General features: G+C 59.5%; 1 protein-coding gene across 1 annotated transcript; it reads right to left on the bottom strand.

Annotated features, from left to right (window-relative positions):
- Positions 1 to 4,944: 4,944 nt before the first annotated feature.
- KLF15 (KLF transcription factor 15) lies at positions 4,945 to 19,546 on the bottom strand. The gene is made up of 4 exons (XM_051851796.3): positions 19,542 to 19,546; positions 17,507 to 17,761; positions 12,671 to 13,744; positions 4,945 to 6,062 (listed from the first exon to the last, which is right to left on the bottom strand). Exons 1-4 carry the CDS (start codon positions 19,544 to 19,546, stop codon positions 5,894 to 5,896), a joined length of 1,503 nt encoding a protein of 500 aa, XP_051707756.2. The 3' UTR covers positions 4,945 to 5,893.
- Between the last annotated feature and the right edge of the window lie 4,809 nt (positions 19,547 to 24,355).

Consider the following 24,355-nt stretch of genomic DNA (forward strand, 5'->3'; position numbering starts at 1 on the left):
CTCAGTGCATCTGTAGATTGTTCCCAAGTCTTTGTGGTTATAAATAATACCAAGAAAACATATGTGGTACATGGGTTGATAATGGTGGGTTTGCTGGGTCAAAGAATAGTCACATTTTGCATTTTATTAATTTTGCTAAGTTATCCTCTGAAAAACAACTGTGTGACAATCAGCAGTAATGAGAGAAACCACGTTCCCCACACTTGCTAATCATGGGTGTCACTCATCTTTAATCATTTTTAAGTGTAGTAACATACACAGGACACATTGTTATTTTTTCATTTTTCTACATGGCTGTGAAATCAGACATATTTCTGTTTAAGATTTATTTATTTATTTATTTGAAAGACAGAGAGGCAGAGGCAGAAACAGGGAGAGAAAGTCTTCCATCTGCTGGTTCATTGCCCCAAATGGCCACAATGACTGAATCTGTGCCAATCCGAAGCCAGGAGCCAGGAACTTCCTCCGGGTCTCCCACATGGATGCAAGGGCCCAAGGACTTGGGCCATCCTCGCTGCTTTCCCAGGTAGCTGGATGGGAAGTGGAGCAGCCAGGACTCGAACTGGCACCCTCAGCTGCGCCACAGGAATGGGCTTCCAGGTTTATCTTGTGTCTGGCCATTGACTGAATAGTTTTATAAATTCCCTTAGATTTTCAGTTGGTGGTTTTGACTGGATGGATGACCCCATCATATACAGTAAGGTCACCATGCTCATTCCTTTCATTGTGTTCAGTTTCTCTATTTCTTGGTGTATTACTTTGGCCAGGACCTTCCAACCTGTAAGGAGCTTTGTCTGGGGGCACTGCCGCTGCACGGGGGCCCAGTGCCCCCCACAGCCAACCCTGTGAGTTGGTCCAGAATCCTCACCCTAAGTGTAGCAAAGCTGGGTGTCCTGGGTAGCCAGGCATCCCTTGCAGCAGAAAGTAGAGCAAACTGACATACGTGGGACTCCAGGGGACCACCAGGAGTCTAAAAGCAATGCAAAGGCAAAAGAGCCGGACAAACAAGAACCAGATAAGACTCATAACACAGCTAGCAGAAGCTCAGACCACACCACACAACCCTTCCCACTAACGAGAACCCACCTTAAAAACTTGAAAAAGAGACGCACCTGTGTACACGTGTCAGGTGTTTGGGATTCAACAAATCCACCGGAAACTCTTCAGTCTACTGAAAACACTGAGCTGCGTGGACCTCACACAGCCTTTGAACACCACTCTCATTTCAGATAGGGTTTATGTCGTTCAGTGGTTGCTTGACACTGGACCATCAGGGCCTCCAGCTCTCCCCAGGGTTGAGTAGGCACTGGCCCCAGCAGGAGTCCCGAGGGGAAGGCGGGACTTACTCAGAGCCCTGGGATCCGCCCCCTCCCAGCACTCATTTGCAAGTCAAATGTGCAGGCCATGGGCGGAGTGTCTGCGGGGAGGAGCCTGTATTCATTCAGAAGAGTCGGCTTAGGAACTCCTGGTGGAGGGGGTCGAGATACCGTGGGAATACGTATGTAAGGGTGGGTGGGAATAAAAAGCCCACCAACAGCTACAGCACTGGCTGTGTGCCAGGCACTGTGCTAACTGCGTTTCCTATTTAATCCCGCTCCCTCCTCTTAGTCCCCCACCCTCGAAATTCTGCCTTTGAAATAAATAACATCTTAAAGAAAACAGAACAAAAGTTAAGAAAGGGACTGGTATTGTGGTACAACAGGTTAAGCAGCTGGCTGCAAATGCCAGCATCCCACAGGGGCCCAGGTTCAAGTCCCGACTATACCACTCCCCATCCAGCACCCCAGTAATGCTCCTGGGAAAGCAGCGGCAGATTGTCCAAGTACTTGCGCCCCTGCCAGCCACGTGGGAGACCCGGATGAACTGCCTGGCTCCTGGCTTCGGCTTTGCTCAGCTGGATCTCCCACCTGAGTGGCAAGGGGCCCTCAGGAGCACTTGAACCATTATCTGCTGCCTCCCAGGTGCGTTAGCTGGAAGCTGCAGCAGAAGCCAAGCAGGTGGGACTGGAACTGCTGCTCCAATATGGGGGTGCACCACGATGTCCATCTCCACCACCTCCCACACTGCGCTCAGACTCACGTGTAACGCGCTTTCTTCTCTTCCTCCTTCTGCCGCTGCTCTGTTCCCTTGTAATCTTCCGCCTCTTTTCAGCCCGGCCTGGTGCGCCCCCTGCCGTGGCAGCCCTGCTCCCCGTGGCCTCCTGGGAGACCCAGGATGACGTCTTCACTGAAGGTGGCTGGGTGTCCCCAACCCCATGGGGTCTGCAGGGGATCGCAGAAACCGCTCTGCCTCCAAATGCACCTTTTTTTTTTTTTTGGACAGGTAGAGTTATAGACAGTGAGAGAGAGAGAGAGACAGAGAGAAAGGTCTTCCTTCCGTTGGTTCATTCTCCAAATGGCCGCTATGGCCAGCGCTGCGCTGATCTGAAGCCAGGAGCCAGGTGCTTCCTCCTGGTCTCTAATGCAGGTGCAGGGGCCCAAGCACTCGGGCTATCCTCCGCTGCCTTCCCGGGCCACAACAGAGAGCTGGACTGGAAGAGGAGCATCCGGGACTAGAACCCGGCACCCATATGGGATGCCAGCGCCGCAGGCGGAGGATTAATCAAGTGAGCCATGGCGCCAGCCCCCATCTGCACCTTTGACAGCCCACCCTCCACTCCCCCAAGCCCTGCCTCCCTCTCTGCCCCTGCTCCAGTACCACAGCACCTGCTCAAGCCTGGTGTTAGTCACAGCATCAGCCTCGCCCTCACTCTCGTCCCCTCGTTCATGTCCCCACTTCCCAGCTGTGACCGCACAGGTTAGCACTTAGCCCATCCCCAGCAGCTCCCCTCTGCTTCTGCCTTTGAGACTCCCAATCATGCTGCAAGAAAAAAAATGAGTTTCCCCCAAAGCCCTGAGGCTTTCTGCCTCTGCCGTCTCTGCCTGCCCCTCGTGGGCAGACCCTGATGGCCACTACAAGCCTTTGCGTCTGTGTACAGGAGTCAGGACTCTGTCCAGGTGCAACCCTGGCCTCCTGCACAAAGCATCCCAGCCCCTGCATGGGGCCTCCCGGCTCCTGTCCGCACGAGGGCTTCCCTTCCTGACCATCCACCGCCTTGGAAGCCAGATTTTTGGCCCCACCCTCGTCAGGACGCCTCTTCTGGGAGTGTGGATGAAGTCACAGGGACTCGAAGCCACCCGGTGTCCTGTGGCCCCCCATGCTGGGCAGGTGCAGTTCTGCTGGGCTCTTGGGGAGGCGGGGCCCACTGGGAACACAGCACCAGGTAGCAGCCAGCGATGCTCTGGCAGCAGAAACAGCTGTCGCCTGCACAGTCTCCTGCCTTCTCCCACGTTCCAGCTGGGCGCACACATGGAGATGGTGTGTTCCAGCTTCCTCGGCAGTGACAATGACTAAGTGAGTGTGCAACTCTCAGCCTGTGCCCGGAGGGCAGGGAAGAAGCCCCAGGCTCCTTGCCTGCTCACACCCGCTGGCTGGTGCCAGTCGAGAGATCAACACCCCAGTGGGGATAGGGAGTGGTCAGTGACAGCAGAGAGAAGGAGCCTGGTGCCCCACCACCATCACTGGAGCTGCCACGCCCACCCAGGCTGCTTCCTTTCCGATGATCTCAGCGGAGGAAAGTCCACTTCTAACTTGTTTGTGGGGGGATCTCTTCGCTACAGCAGCCTAATGCCTATGCTACCTGATACAGCGATCTATAAGTTATACTTCTTTGCCCGCCCTGGCCCTGAGGAGTGCGCGCTGGGCAGGTGCCATGGGAGGGGAACATCATGGCACCATCTGTTCAGCCATCTTCCAGGTCCCTCCCCACTGTGAACACCTGTGGGGCACATCTGCTGGTCTTCCGGCCACAGAAATCATAGGGTGAAAAAGACAGTGGCAGAGGTGCGTCCCAGGGGGCAGGAGCTCAGCACAGCTCTCCAGCCCCCAGGGTCCTGTGGCAGCGATGCTGGCTGCAGCAGACAAGGGAGGCACCCGTGCTCCCAGCAGCTCCTCCCTGCCCCCCGTTGTCACTCACTTTCCATTGACTGTCGCACTGTGATGCAGGGGCAAGACGCTGAGATCTGGGGAGGTCTTAGGAAACCCTACCCAAGTGGCAGGGTCAGGACCGGCAGGCAGGCTGACTGCAAAGGCCAGCTCCTCTGAACTTGACTGTGCCTCATCCCTAGACCCCCTCCAAGCTGAGACCCCCATGCAGCAGCCTCCCCACGGGCAGGTGCACAGCGAGTGTGCTTACACACACACACACACACACACTTCAGGTGGGGCCCAGGAGCTGACTCAGGGGACCACTCCCACACAGTCTCTGTCCCTTGACAGCCAGCCTCATGGTCCTGTAGGTCAGCTAGAGAGGCTACAGGGTCTGAGGTTGCTGTGGAGACACACAGTGAGAGGAGGTGAGCAATCCTGGTTCCTCCAGTGTCCCCACCCTGGCCAAGCGACAGTCTACCCCCACTGGTCCCCGGCTGCTCGGGAATCCAAACTTCAGCTGCGGGGCCACACAGCGGAGACCCCACGCGTGGTGGGGAGTTGGGAAGGGCAGAGGAGGCAACCTCACTCTGTACTATGGCAGCTCTGAGCCCCACCTCTGCCTGTTTGAGGCTTCTTACCCACTCAGTTACTTGCAGTTACCAAGTGCTGGACTTGGGTTGATGACCGGGAAAACATGCAAGTGCCGAACCCCAGCAGCTGGCCTGGGGCTGGGCTCTCTGGGTTCCCAAGAGGGCTCCGGTATTCCTCGGGGAGCAACGCAGGGTCCCCTGAACTCTGCAAATGCGAATGTGGGACTCAGCTTCCAGAATCGCCGCCCCGTGTGTGCAGGTGCAGGCCGAGCGCGGACACAGCACACCCACGTCCACATCCACAAGCCACCGGCGAGTTCTTTTTTTTTCTTTTTATTGGCAAAGTAAATATATTTTTACGAAGGACCAAAGAAAATATACATAATTGTAACATATGTACACCAGCTTTATAGATTCTTAAAATTTCAAATGTACACAAATGTTGATGTTATTAAAAGATAGTTTATGTAGATGTACTTATGTACAGTTTATTTACATACATTCATAGGATGTGACAGAAACCTGGCAACGCAAGCTAGTTCATTTGATATTAATTTCTAGACGAGATAAGGAATGCATTTCTAACCCGGGGGTGGGGGGGAAGGCGCTAGCTACTTTTATACCCACGCAGCCTGCTCCCCGCTCCTCCCCGCGGTGACCCCAGGGCTGCTGTTTGCATTCGTCTGGGACCCCAAAGGAAGACACAAGCCAGGCTGCTCGGAGCGCCGGCTGTCCGTCCGTCTGTCCTGCACATTTAACTCAAGCACATGCACTCTGACCCCTCTCCTGCCCCTCCCCGCCGGCGATCCTGCTGACGGAGGCACTCTGGGCGCTGCCGCCGGCCCTGGCACCCCAGTGCAGCCCCGCACTTCTGGCTCATTTCCTTCTTCCCAGCACGGCTCCCTCTGGGAACTGAACATTCAACAAGTGCACATTTCTTCTTGGCTAAGCAATACAGGGCTGGCCCCGGCCCAGGCGGAGGGCCCAGTGGGAGAAGGGCCAGGCCTCTCCCCCATCTCCCCCCCCCCCCGCCCCCAAATCCCTGCTCCAGCCGGCGGCGGCCACCAGGGGAAGGCACAAAGGCACCGAGCCGGCCTCCAGCCCCGCGTGCGCGCTGGAGACCCAGCCCCCAGGGACGCGGGTGTGCGGCTCTCGGTCCTCCCGGGAAAGGCATCAGGTGGCGGGGCGCTGGGTTCACACCTCCCAGGCTTCGGAAGGGGGGCTGGTAACATTGTCACGGCCCTCTCACGGAGGGAAATAAATTATTGCTTTAAAAAAAAAAAAAACCACCACGGGGCTGGGGCCCGGGGCGGGGCAGGCTGCGCGGGGCGCGCTCAGTTCACGGCGCGCACGGGGCGGCCGCTCCGCGGGAAGCGGTGCACCTTGATGTGTTTGGAGAGGTGGTCGCTCCGCGCGAACTTCTTTTCGCACACGGGACACTGGTAGGGCTTCACGCCGGAGTGCGAGCGCCGGTGCCGCGACAGCTCGTCGGAGCGCGAGAACCTGCGGGACAGGGCGGTCAGCGAGGCCCCGCCCGGCCGGCGCCCACCCAGCAGCTCTGCAGCCTCCGCAGCGGCGCGCGGGGAGCAAGCGCGGGCTATCCAGTTCTTAAGGGATCCAGTCACTTCCGATCTGCTGGGAGAAGTCGCCTTCCAAGGAGCTGAGAAGCATAAAGCCAGGGCTTCCTCGCTGGCCCCGCGGGGTCCACGCTCAAGGCTCAGGGCCTTCCCCGGGCAACTGGTCAACCAGAGCCCGGGACTTACCTGGTCCACTCTGCGGGGGGCGTCAGAGGCCACAGGCCTGCCCGCCCCCTCGGACCATCGTTCCCCAGGGGCATCTGGGGAGGGGTGTTCTGGGGGGGGAGGCCTTGGAGAAGGAAGGGGGCCTTCCCAAGAACCACAGTGGGCCTGGGGTTCTCGTTTTTGCTCCCTCTAAGCAGGGAGGTGGGGGCAGGGAGTCCTCTGACCTGAGCCCACCTCACTCCTGGACCCTGGTCCTGGAAGCTGGGTCCCCTAAGACTCCCCTAAACCAAAGTGCACGCCTGCAAAATGCCCTTCCAAGGGGGGAGGCCCCCCTGACGGCCTGCAGGCAGGTGCCCAAAGGACACACAAGGGTCAGAGTTGGGTCAAGGCGCCCGGACGGTCTGAGGCTCTTCCCATCAGACCCTGTCCTGGCTGCCGGACCCCTCCCAGCCTGCCCAGTCCACCCTCCACCAACACATGGTTGCCTCCTCCCTGTGCTCAACCAACACAGACCGTCTTTGGTCCCTTTTACCACAGGATATTTGCACATCCTGTCCCCTTTCCCATTCTCTCCTGCCCGTTCCTTAGAGCTCAGTTGAAACGTCCCTTCCTCCAGAAAGCCCTCCAGCACTGCATCTCATTCGAGAGTCCCATGGCATCATGTGTCTCTTTCCTTGTTCTTGCCACTGTGCAGTTTTAAATTAGCTTCAACTTTTGACGACTATCCGTCTGTCCCACGAGGAAGGATGCACCTGTCTGGGTCCCTGTCATCTCCCCCCGTGACCAGCCCTGTGTAGGGTCCTTGCTAGGTGCTCAGTAATTACACCGGAAGAGAGGGCAGAGCAGGCACCCCCAGAAGAACCGAGAGCCGTCATGGGGGCAGTCTCAGCGCGCACACATGTGTGCACACACGTGCATACACAGTTGCTGATGCACTCCTACACAGAAGCTCTCCTGCACACACACATGCACACACACGTGCATGCAGAAGCATCAGGCCCGACACCTGTTCCTGGACCCATGGCCACAAGGTGAGAGGCGGTACCCCTGATCCAGTCGACAGGAGGCGGCTGCTGGCTGCTCTACCTTGACCCTGTGGGTGGAGGCCTCGACCCCACAGCTTGGGGTGAACCGGGGGACCTATCAGGACACGCACGGGGCAAGGAGGCGCCACAGTCCTGCTCCCAGACAGCAGACTCTGCACCTGGCGCCCGGCACTCCAACGTGCATCCTCCAGAGTAGACAGCGAAGTCCAGCTGTCCCATGGGCCAGCTGAGGGCGCTGAGGCCCAGCGTGATGAGGCCTTGACCCAGGGTCACCAGCGACACGAAGCTGCCAGAGGCCAGAGCAAAGGTGTCAGCCCAGCCCCCGCTGCAGCCTTCCCGGTCCTGCTCGCCCTGGTGAGAGCAGATGCCCTGGCCCTCTCCACCTTGCTGGGCGCTGGGTGTCACCGGGACGGAAACAGGGTTCCTGTGCCCTGGCACCCAGAGCCCTAGCCCATGTCCCAGAGCCGGGGCCAGCTGTCCCCAGCTGCAGTTGGGCACACAGCTCCTGAGCTGATGAGCGCTGCAGGCAAGACTGTGGCAAATGCTCAGAGGCCGGAGTCACACAGCCTGCGGGCTCTGCTCTCGGTCCTGGCCTTGGCCGTCCCCACCCCCACCGGGTGCCCTGTATGATCCTGCACAAACCATGGAGATGTCCGGGCCTCGGCCAGCCACAACCCCAGGGATCCCGCCTATCTTCCAGGACTTCGTGGAGGCTAAAAGCAGTGGCATGGAGCCACAGCCGCTCTGTGGTCACGGTGCCATCCCGGGCAGGACAGGTGGTGAAGGAGACTCGCCAGGCCACAGACCAGGTCGATCTGCATGCTGAGCCCCTGGCTGCGTGGGCGCCCGAGGGCGCCGTCCCTGGGAAGAGAGCTCTTAGACGGCCCCTGCCTTGTCCCCGCATACCACGTCCTCCCAGACTGCAGCCCACACAGGGCTCTGTGCTGCACAGGGGGCCGGGTGGGCCAGAGACAGCCTCAGTAGGAGTAAGTTGAGCCTCAGTTTCCCCTTCTGCAGAAGAGATGCATGCCCACGACTGTGAGACTGTACAGGGCAGCGAGTCAGGAGCCCAGACTGCGGAGGGGCCATGAGCTCATGACCTGCGTGGAGCTCAGCGCAGGGCTGGGGCCTGGTTCACCCTGCCGACTTGCAGGGCTGGGACGTGCAGGGTGTCTGGACACATCAGTAGTTCCGTGTGAAGGCGCCCCTTCCTTGAGACACTCACCCACCACCCACCACCCACCAGCAACTCATGCAGGCACAGGGACTGCGATGCAGATGGTGCTCCCTACATTTGCACAGTGTACAACCTGGCCAGCCACACCCGGAGCCTCTGCCTACTGCGAGGATGTGGTCAGAAAATGCCTGAATATATAGGGGCAGCAGCGATGCAGGGCTCCAGAGAGGAGGCTGGGAGCCAGGCCATCGGGTTTGAATGCTGTCCCCGCCACCTGCTGGCTCTGCGACCTCAGACTTGTAACTTCCCCATTCCCTGGGCCTCGCACGTCCACTGCAGTTGATGGCCGCGCTCGCTGCTGATAGCTATTAAAAAAGGGATTCCTTCTACGGTGCGCGTCTTGGCCATTCCAGAACAGGACGTTCTGCTGCGAGAACAAAGCAGGCCTGTGTCGGACAGGAAGGCAAGGAAGCTTCCTAGAAGGCAGGCTCGGGCGCTTCCCGGACAGCCAGGCCAGCCTAGGGCGAGCCGCGTTCTAGCCCCGCAGATGGGATGGGGAACCTGTGTCCAGGACAACAGCAGCAGGAAGCAGGGGCTGAGCACCGGGGCAAGGGACAGCCGGTGCAGGGGGAGGGAGGGCACACAGGCTTGTCCTAGGGGCATAGTGCCAGGGCAGCGCTGGCCCACAAGGGCCACGGGGAAGAGCAGCAGAGGCCACAGAATGTGGAAAGCTCCCATGCAGTGTGCAGACCAGGCTATGCCGCAGGGAATGGGAGGTCCTCCTGATGCTAAGCACGGCACCCTCCATCCCACAGGTGTGTAGAGGGGGCCAGGGCGAGGCTCCTGAGCCTGGGAGGCGTGGGGGTGGCAGGAAGCCCCAGCTGAACTCCCGGTTCTGCCACTATTTGCTGTGTGACCATGGAGGGCTTGCTCAGCTGCTCTGTGCCTCAGCTTCCTCCACTGGGAAACGAGGCCCATGCCCAGTGCCAGACTTACAGAGCCACTGTGAGAACTGAATGGGGCAACATCCATGCAGGGCTCAGAACAGCACCCGTGGGCACCAGGGCTCCTGCTGGCGTCGCACCTGCTACTCTGAGTTCTTCCCCTAGCCCAGAAGCACAGCACCCAGGGAAGCCAACAGCCCAGGGTGGGAGAGGCGCTGAGGCACCCACCTGGGGGTGCACCTCAGGCTCACAGACACCAGCCATGTCTGCCAGGGCAAGTGGTGCGACTGTCATGAGCCTGGGTTTCGCTGCTGTCAGTTGGGCATTGGTGCCCACACTGGACGGCACTGTGTGTGAGAGGGCTCCCGGGGCTAATATTAGCACGTGGATGTGTGCAGGACACGGATGGGGCCTTTGCAGAAGCAAAAATCTAAGTCATGGGCCCAGGTGCTGCAGGAGGAGGGTGGCCTTGGGGACGGGGGGCACACACAGGGCCCATGTGCAAGAGGGAGCCCGAGCAGCAGAGAGGAGGCTGGTGGGGGTAGTTCTCACCCAGAGGAGGGAAGAGGCAGGCAAGCAGACTGTGTGGGCCTGGGGTGTGAAGTCTGGATAGGAATTTAAGGGTGTCAAGTGCATTTACAGAGGTGATGAGCTCCCTATCACTGGAGGTATTCAAGTGAGGGCATCAGGTGGTGGGGATTCCAGCTCTAAGATCTGACCATGGCGCCTGGCATACAGTAACCGGTCAGTCAACCTAAGGTGTCCTCGTCGCTTATCCAGTCCTGTGCAGACCGAGCTGCCCCAAAGCTGGGTCCATCCTCCCCTGCCAGCCTGCTGCCCGGAGCTGCGGAGTCTCCCACCCTCGGACCTGCTGGCGCAGACAACGGCCACGTGGACGGGAAAGAGCACTGGGCATGCACGCCCAGAGGTGCAGGATCCCCGGGCTGGGCCTTTCCTGTGTCCTCCGAGAAACAGCCCTCCCAGGAAGCAGGGGCCCTCGGCTCCTGGCCAGATACTACCCAGCCATATGTGACTGCACAAAGGCCAGCTGTGCTCTGGGGACCTTGGGCCAGCTCCCTGGGCCAGCACTGAGGTGACCTCACCACGCCGGGTACCCCCTGCCTCATCCCCTGCCAACTGGGTCCTGGGCAAGGAGACCACCGCCATCAGAGCTGAATCCCCTCCACATCTCTTCCCTTGTACCCCTCCTGCCACGGGGAGCTCACTCCCTCCTGCAGCCGCTGTGTGGAGGGAAGAGCCACCCTCTGGGCTGAGTCCTGTCTGCTCTGTGGCCTGCAGGACAGCTGGGAAGAAGGTAGACCCGCCTCCCGCTGGAGGAGGGGGCAGAGTGGGCGGCCTTGACCAAGGATCAAGGTCTCCCCTGCAGCCTGCCCTTCCTGCCCCCACTGCAGGAGCCAGCGGGGGGGGGGGGGGTGTAGCACCTGGAAAGGTGAGACTATGCTGAGTCAGGATGGGTGCCCTGGAGAGAGGCTACCTGGCGAGCAGCTGCCTGACACCTACAGGGTCCCTGCCTGCCCTCAGCAAGATGGGCCGCTGCCCCCGGGGAGCCAGGCCAGTGCCGGAGCACCCTGCACACCAACCCTGGGCTGCGTAGTGCTGGCTTCCACGGTGCAGCTGAGGGAACCGACACTTGCCAGGTGCAATGCCCGGGGGCACTGGGCGAGCTGGGGGCTGACACAGGGGTGGGCTTAAGCCCGCTGCCTTCCCCACTCAAGGCACCACCATGCAAGGCATGCCTCTGGGGCCCCTCTCTCCATCTCTCAGCTCTGCCACCCACATGGGTGCACCCACCCCTGTGTCCTGCCTCACAAGCAGCCTGGCGCCCTGCACCCACAGGACAGGTTGGGGGTGCCGCTCAGGGGGACTCCAGGGGCTCTTGTGTGTGGTGGAACAAAGAGGGGCCGGGCACAAGGCAGTGCTGCCCTTATTCACGTAGGGAAAAGGCCTTGTCTCATCTGCTCCATGGAATGGGATTGTCAGTGTCACAGCCTGCCCTAAGCAGCTTGCCGGTGCCACCTCGGCCAGCCAGCACCCCCGCCTCAGGCCCACTCCGGTGGCTCTCAGAACCAGAGCCCAGTCAAGCAAACAGAAGCTACAAACAGCTGCTTGTGTGCCACACCCACACCCACGCTTGCACACATGCACACACAACCACAATGTGCATAAGCACATGGCGTCACGCGGCTTATACAGGACGAAAGCAAGATGTGCACACGCACGCACACACACAGCTCCAGGCCTGCTTGTAGGCTCACGCACGCACACCCACATCCCGACACGTACAGTGGCAGCCAATGGCAGCAGGGAGCAGGACTGTGCCGGCAGCACCTGTGGCCCTCCCAGGCAGGCCACAGAGTCCACCCGTAGGCATGGGAGCTCATGGTCGGCTGTCTGCATCTCAGAAAAGGATGGCCAAAGACAGTGAGTGGCCTCGGGGGCCGCGGGGGTGCAACTGACCACCCAAGGGCCAGGTAGCCATGGGCAAGCCCCTCCCCCACGGAGGGCTGGTTTCTCTGTTCGTGTAGAAGAAAGCCCCTAGAGGAATTTGCCACCTTGGCCAGGCACCCAGGTCCTCCTCCTCGGCTGGCCTCTGTGGCCTCCCCAGCACACCACTGGGTCCCCAGGGAGGAAGTGAGTGCCAGGCCTGGTGCACGTGGCCCAAAGACCCCGGGGAGGGAAGCTCACCCCAGCATGTGGGGAGGCAGCATTTTCAGGATGTGACCTCTCTAATCTGACCCCTTCCACAAAGCAGCGAGCAGGGCCACGTTCCTCAGCGCCCTCGGACAGAAGCGGGAAGGCCAGCAGTACTTACCCCGTGGGTGCTGGCCCGCAGCCCTCCATCGTTCTCAGTGGTCGCCTGAGCGCCTTCTGCTGCGGCCAGGCCTCTACCCTCACCCTGCACTGGGAGACCTACCCAGCAGGCTGTACAGGGTCCCACAAGCCTTACCTGATCGTTAGGAAACCGGAGCCCAGCTGGCTCCTGGCCTGAGTCAGCAAAAGTGACCCAGAAGCCCCTGGGCAGCTGTGCCAGCTCCGGCCCTGACCTCCCAGCTGCACCCTCGCGTCCCTTCCCAATCGGCTTGCCCTAACAGTAGCTAAAATGGCTTTGCACGCAGACCCCAGCTAGCGGCTGGAGGCAAGCGCTTGCTGCCCGCCCAGGCCTGCCCCACAGCATACTGACCTCCAGCCGCAGCCCGGCCAGGTGCAGGCAAAGGGCTTCTCGCCTGTGTGCCGGCGCAGGTGGGCTTTGAGGTGACTGCTTTTGGTGTACATCTTGCTGCAGCCAGGGAAAGTACATTTGTGCATTTTGATGAGTTCCGCTGCCGGGTTCTTGGGGAACTTCTGACCCACGAGGAGGCCGGCAGGGCCGGGCCCCAGAGGTCCTGACCCGATGGGCTTGGCCGCAATGGGCACGGGGGCTATGCGCACGAACTTCGAGGGGAGGTTCAGGTTGGAAGAGGGTACCACCTGCGGCACCAGCGCAAAGGTCTGTCCCTGGATGTTGACCAGGAGCTGGGCCACCTTGACGTTCTCCGGGGCCTGGCCCGGGGAGGCCGGCCCCGTGCCCGATTCCTGCTTCACGGGCACCGGTTGGATCTGCAGCAGCACCGGGATGGGGCCGTCGGATGCCGGCCCCCCGCCTGGGCTCTGGGCGCCGCCCACACCCGCAGCACCTGGTGGAGGAGGACAGCGCTCTCTCCCGCCGGAGCCAGAATGGAGGTGGCTCCGGTGTGGCCCGGCGGGGAGCTCCCCGCTGGCCTCCAAGTCCTTGCTGCTGCTCTCCGCGGCTTCTTTGGCTCCTGGCTCCATGTTCTCCTCCAGAAACTCTTCGATCTCTTCCAGGGTGGGCTGGAAGGGTCTGGCGGCATCATCGGGGTCACCCACGGGAAACTCGGGGAAGCAGAAGTGCTCCCCCTTCCCAGGTGCCGGTGCCCTGCGCCACGACCCCCAGGCCACAGGGCCACTGCTGGCCCCGATGCTGCCACTGCCGCCGCTGCTGCCCAGTGTGGCTTGGGACAGCAGGAAGTCCAAGATGCTGTCCTGGCCCTCAGTGCCCAGGCCTCCACTGTAGCAGGAGCACAGGGCCTGCGAGTCCGGGCTGGCACAGGAGCAGGGGCTAGAAGCGTCGCTGTCGTCTTCCGAGAGGGGTGAAGGCAGCATGTGGTAGGCCCCGCGGCCAGCCAGCCTGTCGCCCGAGTTCTCCCCCACTGGAAGCAAGTGGTCCACCATGCTGGCCGGGCCGTGCCGGTGGCGGCTGCGGAGAAGGGACAAGGGAGGCCTGGTCAGAGGGTGGCATGCTCACCTGATGCGCCGTGGAGCCACGGCCCCCGCCAAGCCTGCCCCCGGCCGCCCATGGCCGGGTGCCCGGAGCCTGCCTCCATCCCAGGGGAGAGCTGCGCTGCGAGAGTGTTTTCTGAAATTGCACCACCTGTTTGCAAAAGAGCCCTCTCCAGGCCCATTGCACAATGCGGGGCACTTCTGGTTTCAGACAGTTTTCCAGAATGATCCTGGAAAGGAACACGTGTGTGTGTGTGTGAATGTGTGCACGAGAGGAGTACTGGGGAGTGGGCAGCTCCTGAACCCCACGTCAGCTAAGGCCCGGGGGGTCCCCGCCTGAGGACCCCTAACCCCAGACTCATGCCTGTTGAGTCACAGAAGTGGGGCGGGAGAACACCAGTTGCCCTCTGACCCCTGCACTATAGGGTCAGATTGGGCAAACAGAAGTACAGGCTGCCAGCTACATGTGTATTTCAGATGTTAAAACGTGTACTACTCTTAATATGAGTCTGCAAAGGGACATAGCTACACTAGAAACTTCTTTTATCTAAGATCCAAATTCAGCTGGACTGCCTGTGTTGCAGCCAGCACCCGTGGTTTGGAGACCAAAAACTTAAAGACCACAAAGTATGTGCCCTCCAGAGGGAAGACGGGGGAGGCAGCAGTGGCTCGGAGGGGCCGAGCTTCTCTCCTGTCCCCGGGAGAGGCAAGGACAGGCTTCAAAGAGACCCAGGTGGCAACACGCGGAGAGCACCCGCCTTGCTACCTCCCCCGGCTCCACAACCGTCTAAGTGGGACCCGAGGAGGAGACCCCTTGGCCAAAGAGGAAGCTGATCTGTTTGCACCCCATGGCTGCGCTCTCCCGGCTCGGGCTTGGGACACTCACCGCTTCGCAAAGCTCCAGCAAACACCTGTCTCCCGGCTAGACAGTGCGCGCCATGTCTCTGCCGGGTCCCTAGTGCCCGGCGAGGCACCTGGTGTCCAGGAGGGGCTCAAAGGACACTGGCAGAGAGGAGACAGGGAAGCCAAAGGCCATGCTGCCTCCAGTGTTCAAGGAGAGTCAACAAAACACGGCTATGGCAGGCCCACCTCTCTGGACCTTTGTCCCTGCCCAGTGGCCACAGCTGGCTGTGTGTTAATCCAGGTTGGTGATGAGGATGAATATTCTGCACCTGAAACCAGGTTCCCTGTTGCCTGGTGTCTCCTCCGACCCCCACCCCTAGCCGTCCCCAGGTCCACTCCAAGGGCCAGGCCCCCAGCACTGCCCACGAGCCAACAGGCCAGCCTCATCAGCTTGTGCCCTGGGATAAGACCTTGCTCCCCTCCCCTAACCTCAGTTTCCCCATCGGACCGCAGGACCTTTGGTCTCCATCCTCAACTCAGCCACGAAGCTGCAGGGAGCTCCAGGGAGCCAAGGCAAGAGCTGGGCCCAGAGGGCAGTTTCGCCAGGAGGACTTTTTCATTTAGAAAAAAAAGACTCAGCTAAGGGTTTAAAACTGGGAGCATGTTCTGAGACAGGCGCCATTCAACAGCTGAGACGCCGGGAGGGCGGGAAATCGTCAGGCAAGGCGAAGGGCCACGGAAAGGGCCGAGCAAACACTCCACCCACCGTGCTCCCCCTCCGCTGGGTGGCCTCAGGCAGGTCGCACAACCTCTCTGTGTGTGGGACTTGGTCTGGAGAGGAGGGTTCCACCAGCAGTGCCCTGGGTGCATCCCCATAGTGACACACGATAAGGACTTGGACCAGGTCAGGCACACCACAAGTGCCTGCAGGTGCCAGCCATTAGCATACGGCTCCTAACATGTAGAGAACACGGGTCTTTCTGGCCCTCAGCCGCCTTGCTAAGGAATCAGACTCCCACCCTTCTGGGACCCACGGCAGGCCTGCTGCAGAGCCCGCCTTGAAACGTGATTGACAGTCCAAAAGGCAACATTAAATGGTTACCATGAATCCCAACTATGCCGATGATCCTGAAGTTACTTTTTTTTTTTTTTTTTTTTTTTGAAGGACATACACGGATACACTCAGGGATAAAATGATAGAAAAAGAAACGGGAGTAAGCATAGTGGGGGAGGGAGAGAAGGAAGTAAACCCCAGTGGGTCTGCAAGGGAAGGACCCAGTGGCCCCACGGAAGCCCACACCTGCTCTGAATGGCGGCTCAGCTCTGAGTGCCCACACCTCCCCCGTGCGGCCCTCAGCTCCCAGACTGCAGCTCGGCCGACGGTCTTTCCATCAGCACCCCATAGGATGCTCCTGCTCGCAGGCTCCGCTGTGAGAAACCGCGTTGCTGCACGGCTGTGAACTCGCCGTCCCGTTCACCCCTCACCAGAATACAAGTGTTCGGGCCGTCCAGTCCCGGGCCGCATTCCAGAGTCTAAAACTGGGCCTGGCAGCGTGTGCTGAATGAGCGAGAGGGAAAGGTGCTGAGCGAGCCGGGGCAGGCACGGGGTCTTCCTGCGGGGTGGGCGTCCCTGCTGCGGGACACCGAGGTACGGAGAGCCCAGGACGGGAGCGCCCGCCCGGGGAGAGAGGGCGCGCGGGGACTGGAGCCGCTCCGGCCCCTAAAAAACAGGAGCACGTGGCGCGGCCAGAGGCGCAGGCTGCGCGCAGGGGGAGGGGACGCGCTGTTCCGGGCACCGTCCCCGGCCGGCCGCTGGACTCCGCCCCCTCCCCCGGCCCGGCCAGGCCTGCTGTTTATCCTCCCGGGGACACAGCGGCTGCAGGAACAACATGTAATTGATAACAAGCGGAGCGCCGGCCAAGGGCTTGCCATTGGGTCAGCGCGCAAATCACGGGGGTGGCGGCAGGGGCCGCCCTTCAAAATAAGAGTCTCTGCTCCTGCATGGCCCGCCGGCCCCAAAGTAGCAGAGTTGCGGCGTCTTCGCACCTGTAGGGCCGTAGGGGCTCCCTGCGGGCTCCGGGTCCGCGGGAGGAAGATTTGGGGGGCGCAGACAAGCCGGGGGAATTTTGTCACCTCTGAGGCCGTGGGGGGAAAATCCCCTCTGCCCTGCAGGAGCGGGGCTTCCATGGGTAACTCCATGGTGGGGAACGTCTGGGACCTCGGGGACTCGGCGCGTGGGGGCCCGGAATGCAGGACCCGCGAGCGGTTGCGGGGCGAGCGTTTCCGTCCTGGGACTGCGTGTGCGGGGTGGGGCGTGGCGCCGGCGGCCCACGGAGCTCCCGGAGGGTCCCGCGAGGAGCGCACGGCGGCCCCGCGTGGGTGCCCGAAGGAGTGGGGAACGCAGGGGGCGGGTTCGGACCCTCGGCTGAGCCCTGGAGCGCTGCCCACCGAGCACCACGCCCTGGGCTCGCGCCCCCTCCCCCTCCCCTGCCCCCGCCGCGGTGACCGACAGTAACCCTTCCACCTCGGCCCGCCGCCCCCCACCCGGGCGGGCCAGCGCGTCCTCCGCGCGCTCCTCCGCCAGGCCCGGCCGAGCGCCCGCCATATGGGAGCGCCGGCCCGCAAGGAGCGCCACCGGCACGCGCGGCCGGGCGTCCAGGCTGCCGAGCGGAACTGAGCGGGGCAGGTGACGGGGGGGCTACTAGGATCTACCACCCACGGACCCCTCCGACCACTGCCCGTCCCGCGGGTTCACCCCACGGGTCCGACACTTTCCCGGGCGCGGCTCAGAGCCTCGGACAGCGGCGCCGGCGCAAGGCCGCGCGCCCCGAGCCCGGCCAGCGCCCTCCCCGCGTCCCGGCCGCCCCTCGGTCACCCCCAGCCGCGTCTCTCCCACCTGAACTCGGCGCACGCCCGGCCGGCGGCCAGGCCCCGGCGGTCCTGCGGCCCCAGGAGCTGGGCTGCGCTGGGGGCGGCGGCCCGGGTCCGGATCCGGCGGCGGCCGCGGGCCGAGCCGCGGGTCCTGCGCTCGCTCGCTCGCCCGCTGGCCCGCGGGTCGCTGCGGCCGAGCACTCGCCCGCCCGCCGCGCTCTCGGCGCTCACTCCGGGCAGCTCACGTGATGCCGCGGGCGCCGCGAAGGCTCGCAGGAGGCTCGGCCCCGGGCGCGCGCCCCATTGGCCAGCGCCGCGCGTCACGCGCCCCGCCCCGCCCGGGCCCCGCCCCCGGCCGCTCCGGGAGGAGCGCGGCCCGCGAGCTGTGAGCCCTGGAGCTGCGGGATCTGCGCTTTGCGGGACTCGCGCGCCGCGGGCGGCCCGGGCTCCAGCCCCAAAGCGGGGTCGGACCTGCGGCCGCTCTCCAGCTCTGGCGCGGTAAGGCCGCTTGGTGCCCGAACCGGCGTCTTGGGGAATTACGGTATCTGGCAGTGACCGTGAGGACAGTGCGCTCCGGCCGCGCGGCCACCGCGCCCCGGGGCGGTCTGGGGAGCTTTGCGGATCCCACCCCAAACCAAGGACGCGTGTCTGGGGGGAACCTTTCTGAAGTGCTTCCGTCGTGTGCACGGGGGCTTGCTGCCTACGGAGCCCAGGGTGGCTGCCCAGGGTCGGCCCACGGGGGCTGGGCGCCCCGCTGAGTCCTGTAAGCCACACTTCGGTGGCTCCTTCTCGCGCCGGCTTCTCGGCCCGTCCCGGCACTGGGAGGAGAGGCGCCTTGTGCTGCAGGGGCAGAATTTCCAGGCAGACCCCTTAGCCGGCTTTCTGCATGCGGGAGCAGGGGTGGGGTCTGGGGCCCCTGGCTGAGCAGCAAGGTGGGTGTTGGGGACACAGCTGCCCCTGCGCCCAGGAGCCAAACCATTGGGAGACTTGCGCTGAGGATGAGGGTGGTGGCAGGCTTACTTGTTGGCAACAGTCAAAGCCCTCCGGTGGCAGCCTGGGCCGCGTGGGCAGCAGGGTGGAGCCCGTTCCTTGTTCCAAGAGACGGATCTGCACAGTTCAGCTGGGGGCTTTGTTGGCTCAAAAACTTCCAGTGCTCATATATCCTCCAGTTAAGAAAGCCCCTGTTCTCTACACAGTCCTCAGTGTGCCGCAGGACCGAAACCATCACTCGGTGCCCAACCTCTTCTTGTATCTCTCTCCCCACGGCTTACAGTACTCCGGCCACACTGGCTTCCCCAAACATGCCAGGCCCTGCCTCCGGGCCTTTGCACTTGCTCTTCCCCAGAACTCACGTGGCTCCCCTGGTTCCTTCAGGCTTTATTCAGATTTTACTCATTCGGGGAGGGGGGCCCTGCCTAGCCACACCCCTAATCTAAGATGTTAACAGGGCTTCTGATGTTTCCTACTGCCATATCCCATTTATTTCTAAGGACTGATTACCTTCTAACTTATCAATTTTACATTTTATTTACTCCTCCAATAAAATTAAGTTCCACCAAAAGAAATGATGTCTTTTCAAGTGAATGCAGCTCCAGCACCAAACACTAGCAAATGCCCAATTGTACAACACAAGAACTGTTGACAGACTTAAACGGACCAGGGCCAGCTTGAAAGGAATTCAGAAGTGAGGAATTCACCCCAAACAGGTGGAGAAGCTGGTCACCGGAGAAGTTAGAACAAGTGTCCAGAAAGCAAGCCAGGAAACTGCCAACCAGATCTGCCTGGCTCAGTGCAGTACCCACCTCGGTGTCCCCAGCATCATCCAGCCTTCAGATACCAACTCAAACTTGACTTTCCTGGAGACGCGTTCCCATCCCAACCCATCTCCTACCCTGGGCTAGATCAGGTCTCCCACCTGTCCTCCGTGGTGTGGTGCCCAGAATAATAATAACTTAATAAATGTGCGCTGAGTGAGTGAGTGAGTGAGTGAACTAGCTGGCAGGGACTTACTCTGCCTGATTAGCCAAAGAACTGCCTGAGCAGCCAGATCTGGCATTTACCCCATGGCTAGGGAGGGGAGCTGAATGAAGCCAGATGGCGCCCTTCAAAATGCAGATGGCAGGAGCAGCGTTGTGGCATAGGAGGTCCAGCTGCTGCCTGCAGCGTGGGCATCCCATACGGGCGCCGGCTTGAGTCCCAGCTGCTCCACTTCCAATCCAGCTCCCCACTAATGCACGTGGGAAAGCAGCAGAAGATGGCACAAGTTCTTGGATCCCTACACACAAGAGGGAGACCTGGAAGAAGCTCCTGGCTCCCAGCCCTGGCCGTTGCAACCATTTGGGGAGTGAACCAGTGGATGGAAGACCTCTCCCTCTCTTTCTCTGTGACTCTGCCTTTCAAACAAATGAAACAGATCTTTAAAAAAAAAAAAAAATGAAGACAGCAAGGAAAGAAAAAACTCACAGTGGTGAAACCTCATACATGATTTCCCTCCACAGCAATTCCTTCCCTACTTCTACATGATCAAGCAGAGAAAAAGACCTTAAAGGCTGTAAGTTGTCTCGTTTATATGCTGTGTGACCTTGCTTGACCTTGTCTGTAAAACCACATGGGCCCGGTGCCTTTTGGGGAGCACCGGTCTTTGCTCCATCCTGGGATTTTGCACAGTTTAACCACGATGTGTCTGGTTCTAGATTCTCTTTGTAGTCTCTCTGCCCTGTGCTTGGTACATCCTGTAAGCCTGAAAACTCCAGTCTTCTACAGCTCAGGGAAATCCTCTCATTCCCTGTGCCCCTCGCTGTCTGCCTGCGTTTCTCCCTCTCCACGCAAACACCACTTTATCTCAGATGCCCTGCTTGACCCTGCCCACCAACTCAAACAGCATGCTCAGTGCTCTGGCCTGCTGACCTTGACGTATTTTATTTCATGGTCCTGGTTTCATATTCTTTGCTTGTTCACTGCCTGTCTCTGCTACATCCCCAGAACATAAGACACTCCAGAAGTACCTGCTGAGCCAATGAAGAGATTCTTCCTTCTTGCTTCTTGTAACATTAAAAGCCACAAAGTCTCTGGACATGTTCTTTAGGCTCAGCATTCTCTTCCTTGATGCTGGTCATCACCTTGACCTCACCCCTGTCCCACACACAGGCCCACATCATCCTCCTGCACCCCAAGACCTCCAGCTTCTGCTTCGGCTTATGCCTGCCGCCACCCAGCCTGCCTGCAGCCGGGGAGCAGTCAGAGGGCGCCATTCAGTGGCGTGGTGGTCTGCGCATAAAGGGACCAGGGTGGCCTGAAGACAGCCACCAGGGACTCGGGGCCACTGTATCCATGTATCCACGCTGTATATGCTGCCTGCCCAGTAGTCACACCTTGTACCTACTGCAGATAGCAGATCTACTGTCACAGTCTGTACTGTAGTTCCCTGAGTAGCAGCCCTGGAGCACACAGCAGTGAGGCTGCCTAAGAGGGGGCATGATGCTGCTTTTAAGTAGCCCCTCCCATATCTCCAGGAGAGAAGAGAACCACACCCACATCATCACTTTCACTACAGCCTACAGTTGTCACTGCTCTATCTTATTAGTAGCTATTGCTTGTCTCGATAAACTGTATCAAGAATAGGCGAGCACAGAGTTGCTCTAGGGGTGAGAACCCCCTGTGATTGCAAGCAGCCCCTGTGGCTCTGGGAATGCAGCCCCCACAGAGAATTCAGGATCCTATAGGACTAACGCCTACACGTTTCTGAATTTCCAGCATTACAGAAAGGCGTGAAAGGGAAAGTAAAACCCTGCCCAGCCCAGTCCCCCCACCCTCTCTGCTCATGGTTGCTGTTTGTGGTGCCCCTGGGACCTCCGGGATTCTGCATCAGATGCTGTGTCTTTTGGTCTCTGTGAGAAGCAGCAATGGCACGCTGCTGCAGGGACCAGGGAAGGGTGCCGTGGGTTCCCAAGTGAGTTTCTCCCACAGGAGGCACTAGCAGGAGACTGTGGGATGGGAGGGAGGCGAGCGGGGTTTGTGGTCCTTCCTGGCTGCCTGCACGTCTCTGTTCACTGAGGGTGTCCCTTTCCCAATGGCCACAGCCCCCCAGGAAGTCTTTCTGGAACTCTCCCTGACTCCTCAGGCCCCTGCACTACCTCACCCAGGTGTTTGCAAACCGTCCCCACATTAGAGCTGTGGGGAGCGCCCAAGTGTCCTCCAGAGTTGGACCAGTGGCCTGTGCACTGCACGGCTGCAGACAGAATCTCCTCATGGCATCATTCAGATGCAAACTACATCTCTTCTGCAGCTTCCACTGCGTCTTCTAAACCTTCTAAAAATCCACCCCCCGGGGCTGGCATTGTGGCACCGTGGATTAAGCTGCCACCTGCGACATGGCCAGCATCTCACATGAGCACCCTTTCAAGCCCTGGGATGCTCAATTTCCTATCCAGCTCCTGGCTAAAGCACCTGGGGAGGCAGTGGAAGATGGACCAAGTGCTTGAGCCCCTGTCACCCCCAGGGGAGACCCAGATGGAGTTCCAGGCTCCAGCAGCAAGTGTGTGTGTATGTGTGTGTGTGTGTGTGTGTGTCTGTCTGTCTATCTGTCTGTTTGTCTCTCTCTCTCAATCTGTAACTCTGCCATTCAAATAAATAAATAACTCTTTAAAAAAGAGAAAATATACCTTTCGTTTTCTCTTCATAATGCCACTGTTATTAGTGAATTCCTCATGTATTTTGAGTACACTGTCAAGTAATTTTCTTTTCAATAATGATGCTTGGAAGTGAAATTTTCTGAGAACTTTCCTGTCTAAAAATGTGCTTAGATTTGCTGTCATATTTGATTGATCAAAGTGGTACTTGACAAAATTTGTGGAAAGGGAGTGAGAAGTCTTTTTTGCTGCAAAAACAAAAACAAAAAAACCCAGCTTTTAAATCTATGCATATAAATGGGTTTTCAAAAGCTGTCTGGAAAATGCATATTAGAAAAAACTGCATAGATTCCAAAATGTTTTGCACCAAAATAAACTTTTTAAAAGATTTTTTATTTGAAAGTCAGAGTTACACAGAGAGAGGAGAGGGAGAGAGGGAGAGAGGGAGAGAGGGAGAGAGGGAGAGAGGGAGAGAGGGAGAGAGGGAGAGAGAGAGAGGTCTTCCATCCAATGATTCACTCCCCAGTTGGCCGCAATGGTCAGAGCTGCGCCAATCCAAAGCCACGAGCCAGGAGCTGCTTCTGAATCCCCCACGCAGGTGCAGGGGCCCAAGCACTTGGGCCATCTTCTACTGCTTTCCCAGGCCATAGCAGAGAGCTGGATCAGAAGAGGAGCAGCTGGGACTCCAACCGGCACCCATATGGGATGCTGGTGCTTCAGGCCAGAGTGTTAACCCACTGTGCCACAGTGCCGGCCCCCAAAATGAACGTTCAAGTTCCATCTTTCCATGAATGTTTTGAGGTGCCCTTGCAGACTTCGAGGTTTAGAATAATTCCTGTCCAGAGCTTTGACGATGCTTGTCCGTGGTCGCTAGGCGTCCAGCGTGGTGAGAGAGATGTTATCCCAGCCAGCATCCTTCCTTCCTGTAAGTTTGACATCCCGAGATCCTCATTGAGGTGGCGGCATTGGGAGCTTTTGAACTTGGGGAGGACAGAGCCCAAAAGCAGCCCCCCAGGGCTCCCCGTGCCCACCCTCACCCCCCTGCACCACCACCACCACCAGGGGCCCAGGGAGGAGGCGCTGTCTGTGACCCAGAGCAAATCTCCTTGGCCTGAGACTTCCCAGCCGCAGGACTACGAGAAGTCAATTTCCGTTATTTGTAAGCCAGTCGGTCCTCATTTCTGTTTCAGCAGCTGGAGTGGGCTGAGACAGAGGCTGCAGGTTGGTTTGTTTGTTCCTGTCTGTCCCTCAGCGGCTTGGGATCTCCTCCCCTGATCATGCGACGTGTCATCGTGAGTCACCCTGGCCTCGACAGCAGCTTATTCTTCTTGTGTTGGGTTGGCAACGAGAGGGCAGCATCATGTGTCCTTCAGCGCTGGGAGACAATCCTGCTGCTCCAGGTGCATCCCTCCTCCTCCTCTTTCCTCGCCTCCTGGATCTCGTCTCTGATGGCAGGCAGAACTGCCAGTTTGCCATCTCTGCGACCACCCTCCTGGCGTGGGTTTCCACACCGTCTTCTTCCTCTGCTCTTGCAGAGTTCCTTGAACTTTGGCTTTTGGTGCTTCTAGCGATGTTCTCCTTTTATTCTTACAGTGTTGGCAATTGTATTTGAGGTTTCTGGGCAACTTCTCACAATTAAAAGCTACTCTTTTGGGGGCCAGCACTGTGGTGTAGCAGGTAAAGCCGCCACCTGCACTGCTGGCATCCCAAATAGATGCCGGTTCACGTCCCAGCTGCTCTACTTCTGATCCAGCTCTCTGCTATGGCCCGGGAAAGCAGCAGAAGATGGCCCAAGTCCTTGGGCCCCTGCACCCACCTGGGAGACCCAGAGAAGGCTCCTGGCTTCAGATCAGCGCAGCTCCAGCCATAGCGGCCAATTGGGGAATGAACCGTGGATGGAAGACCTCTCTCTCTGCCTCTGCCTCTGCCTCTCTGAAACTCTTTCAAATAAATAAATAAATCTTTAAAAAAAAAAAAAAAAGGCATCCTACTCGACGCACCGGCTCACACCTTGCCCATCTCGCCCGACAGCGTACCCTTGTGGTCTTTGCCGGTGGTAGCTCCTCATTCCTTTTGTGGTTCCAGGGATGAGCCATCACACTCGCTAGTGGATCGAGCTGAGGTGGTTCTGAACCTTTCATGTTTACAACTTTGTAATGAACAACCCCGTACATGTGTCCGGTCAGCTGCGGGATGCCACCGGAAATGCAATTGCAGGTGAACGGAAGTGGCACATTTGTGATGGC

The sequence above is a fragment of the Oryctolagus cuniculus genome, chromosome 10, assembly GCF_051225735.1.
Source record: "Oryctolagus cuniculus isolate XC-2025 breed Fujian yellow rabbit chromosome 10, ASM5122573v1, whole genome shotgun sequence".
In the NCBI taxonomy this organism is placed as follows: domain Eukaryota; kingdom Metazoa; phylum Chordata; class Mammalia; order Lagomorpha; family Leporidae; genus Oryctolagus; species Oryctolagus cuniculus.

Excerpts from the sequence above, each read along its gene's own strand:
- KLF15 (XM_051851796.3), bottom strand. Across the intron at positions 13,745-17,506 it reads CGGGCGTGCGCCGAGTTCAG|CCGCCACCGGCACGGCCCGG; the intron begins GTGGGAGAGACG and ends CCTTCTCCGCAG. Across the intron at positions 6,063-12,670 it reads TGGCCGGGCTGCGGCTGGAG|GTTCTCGCGCTCCGACGAGC; the intron begins GTCAGTATGCTG and ends CCTGTCCCGCAG.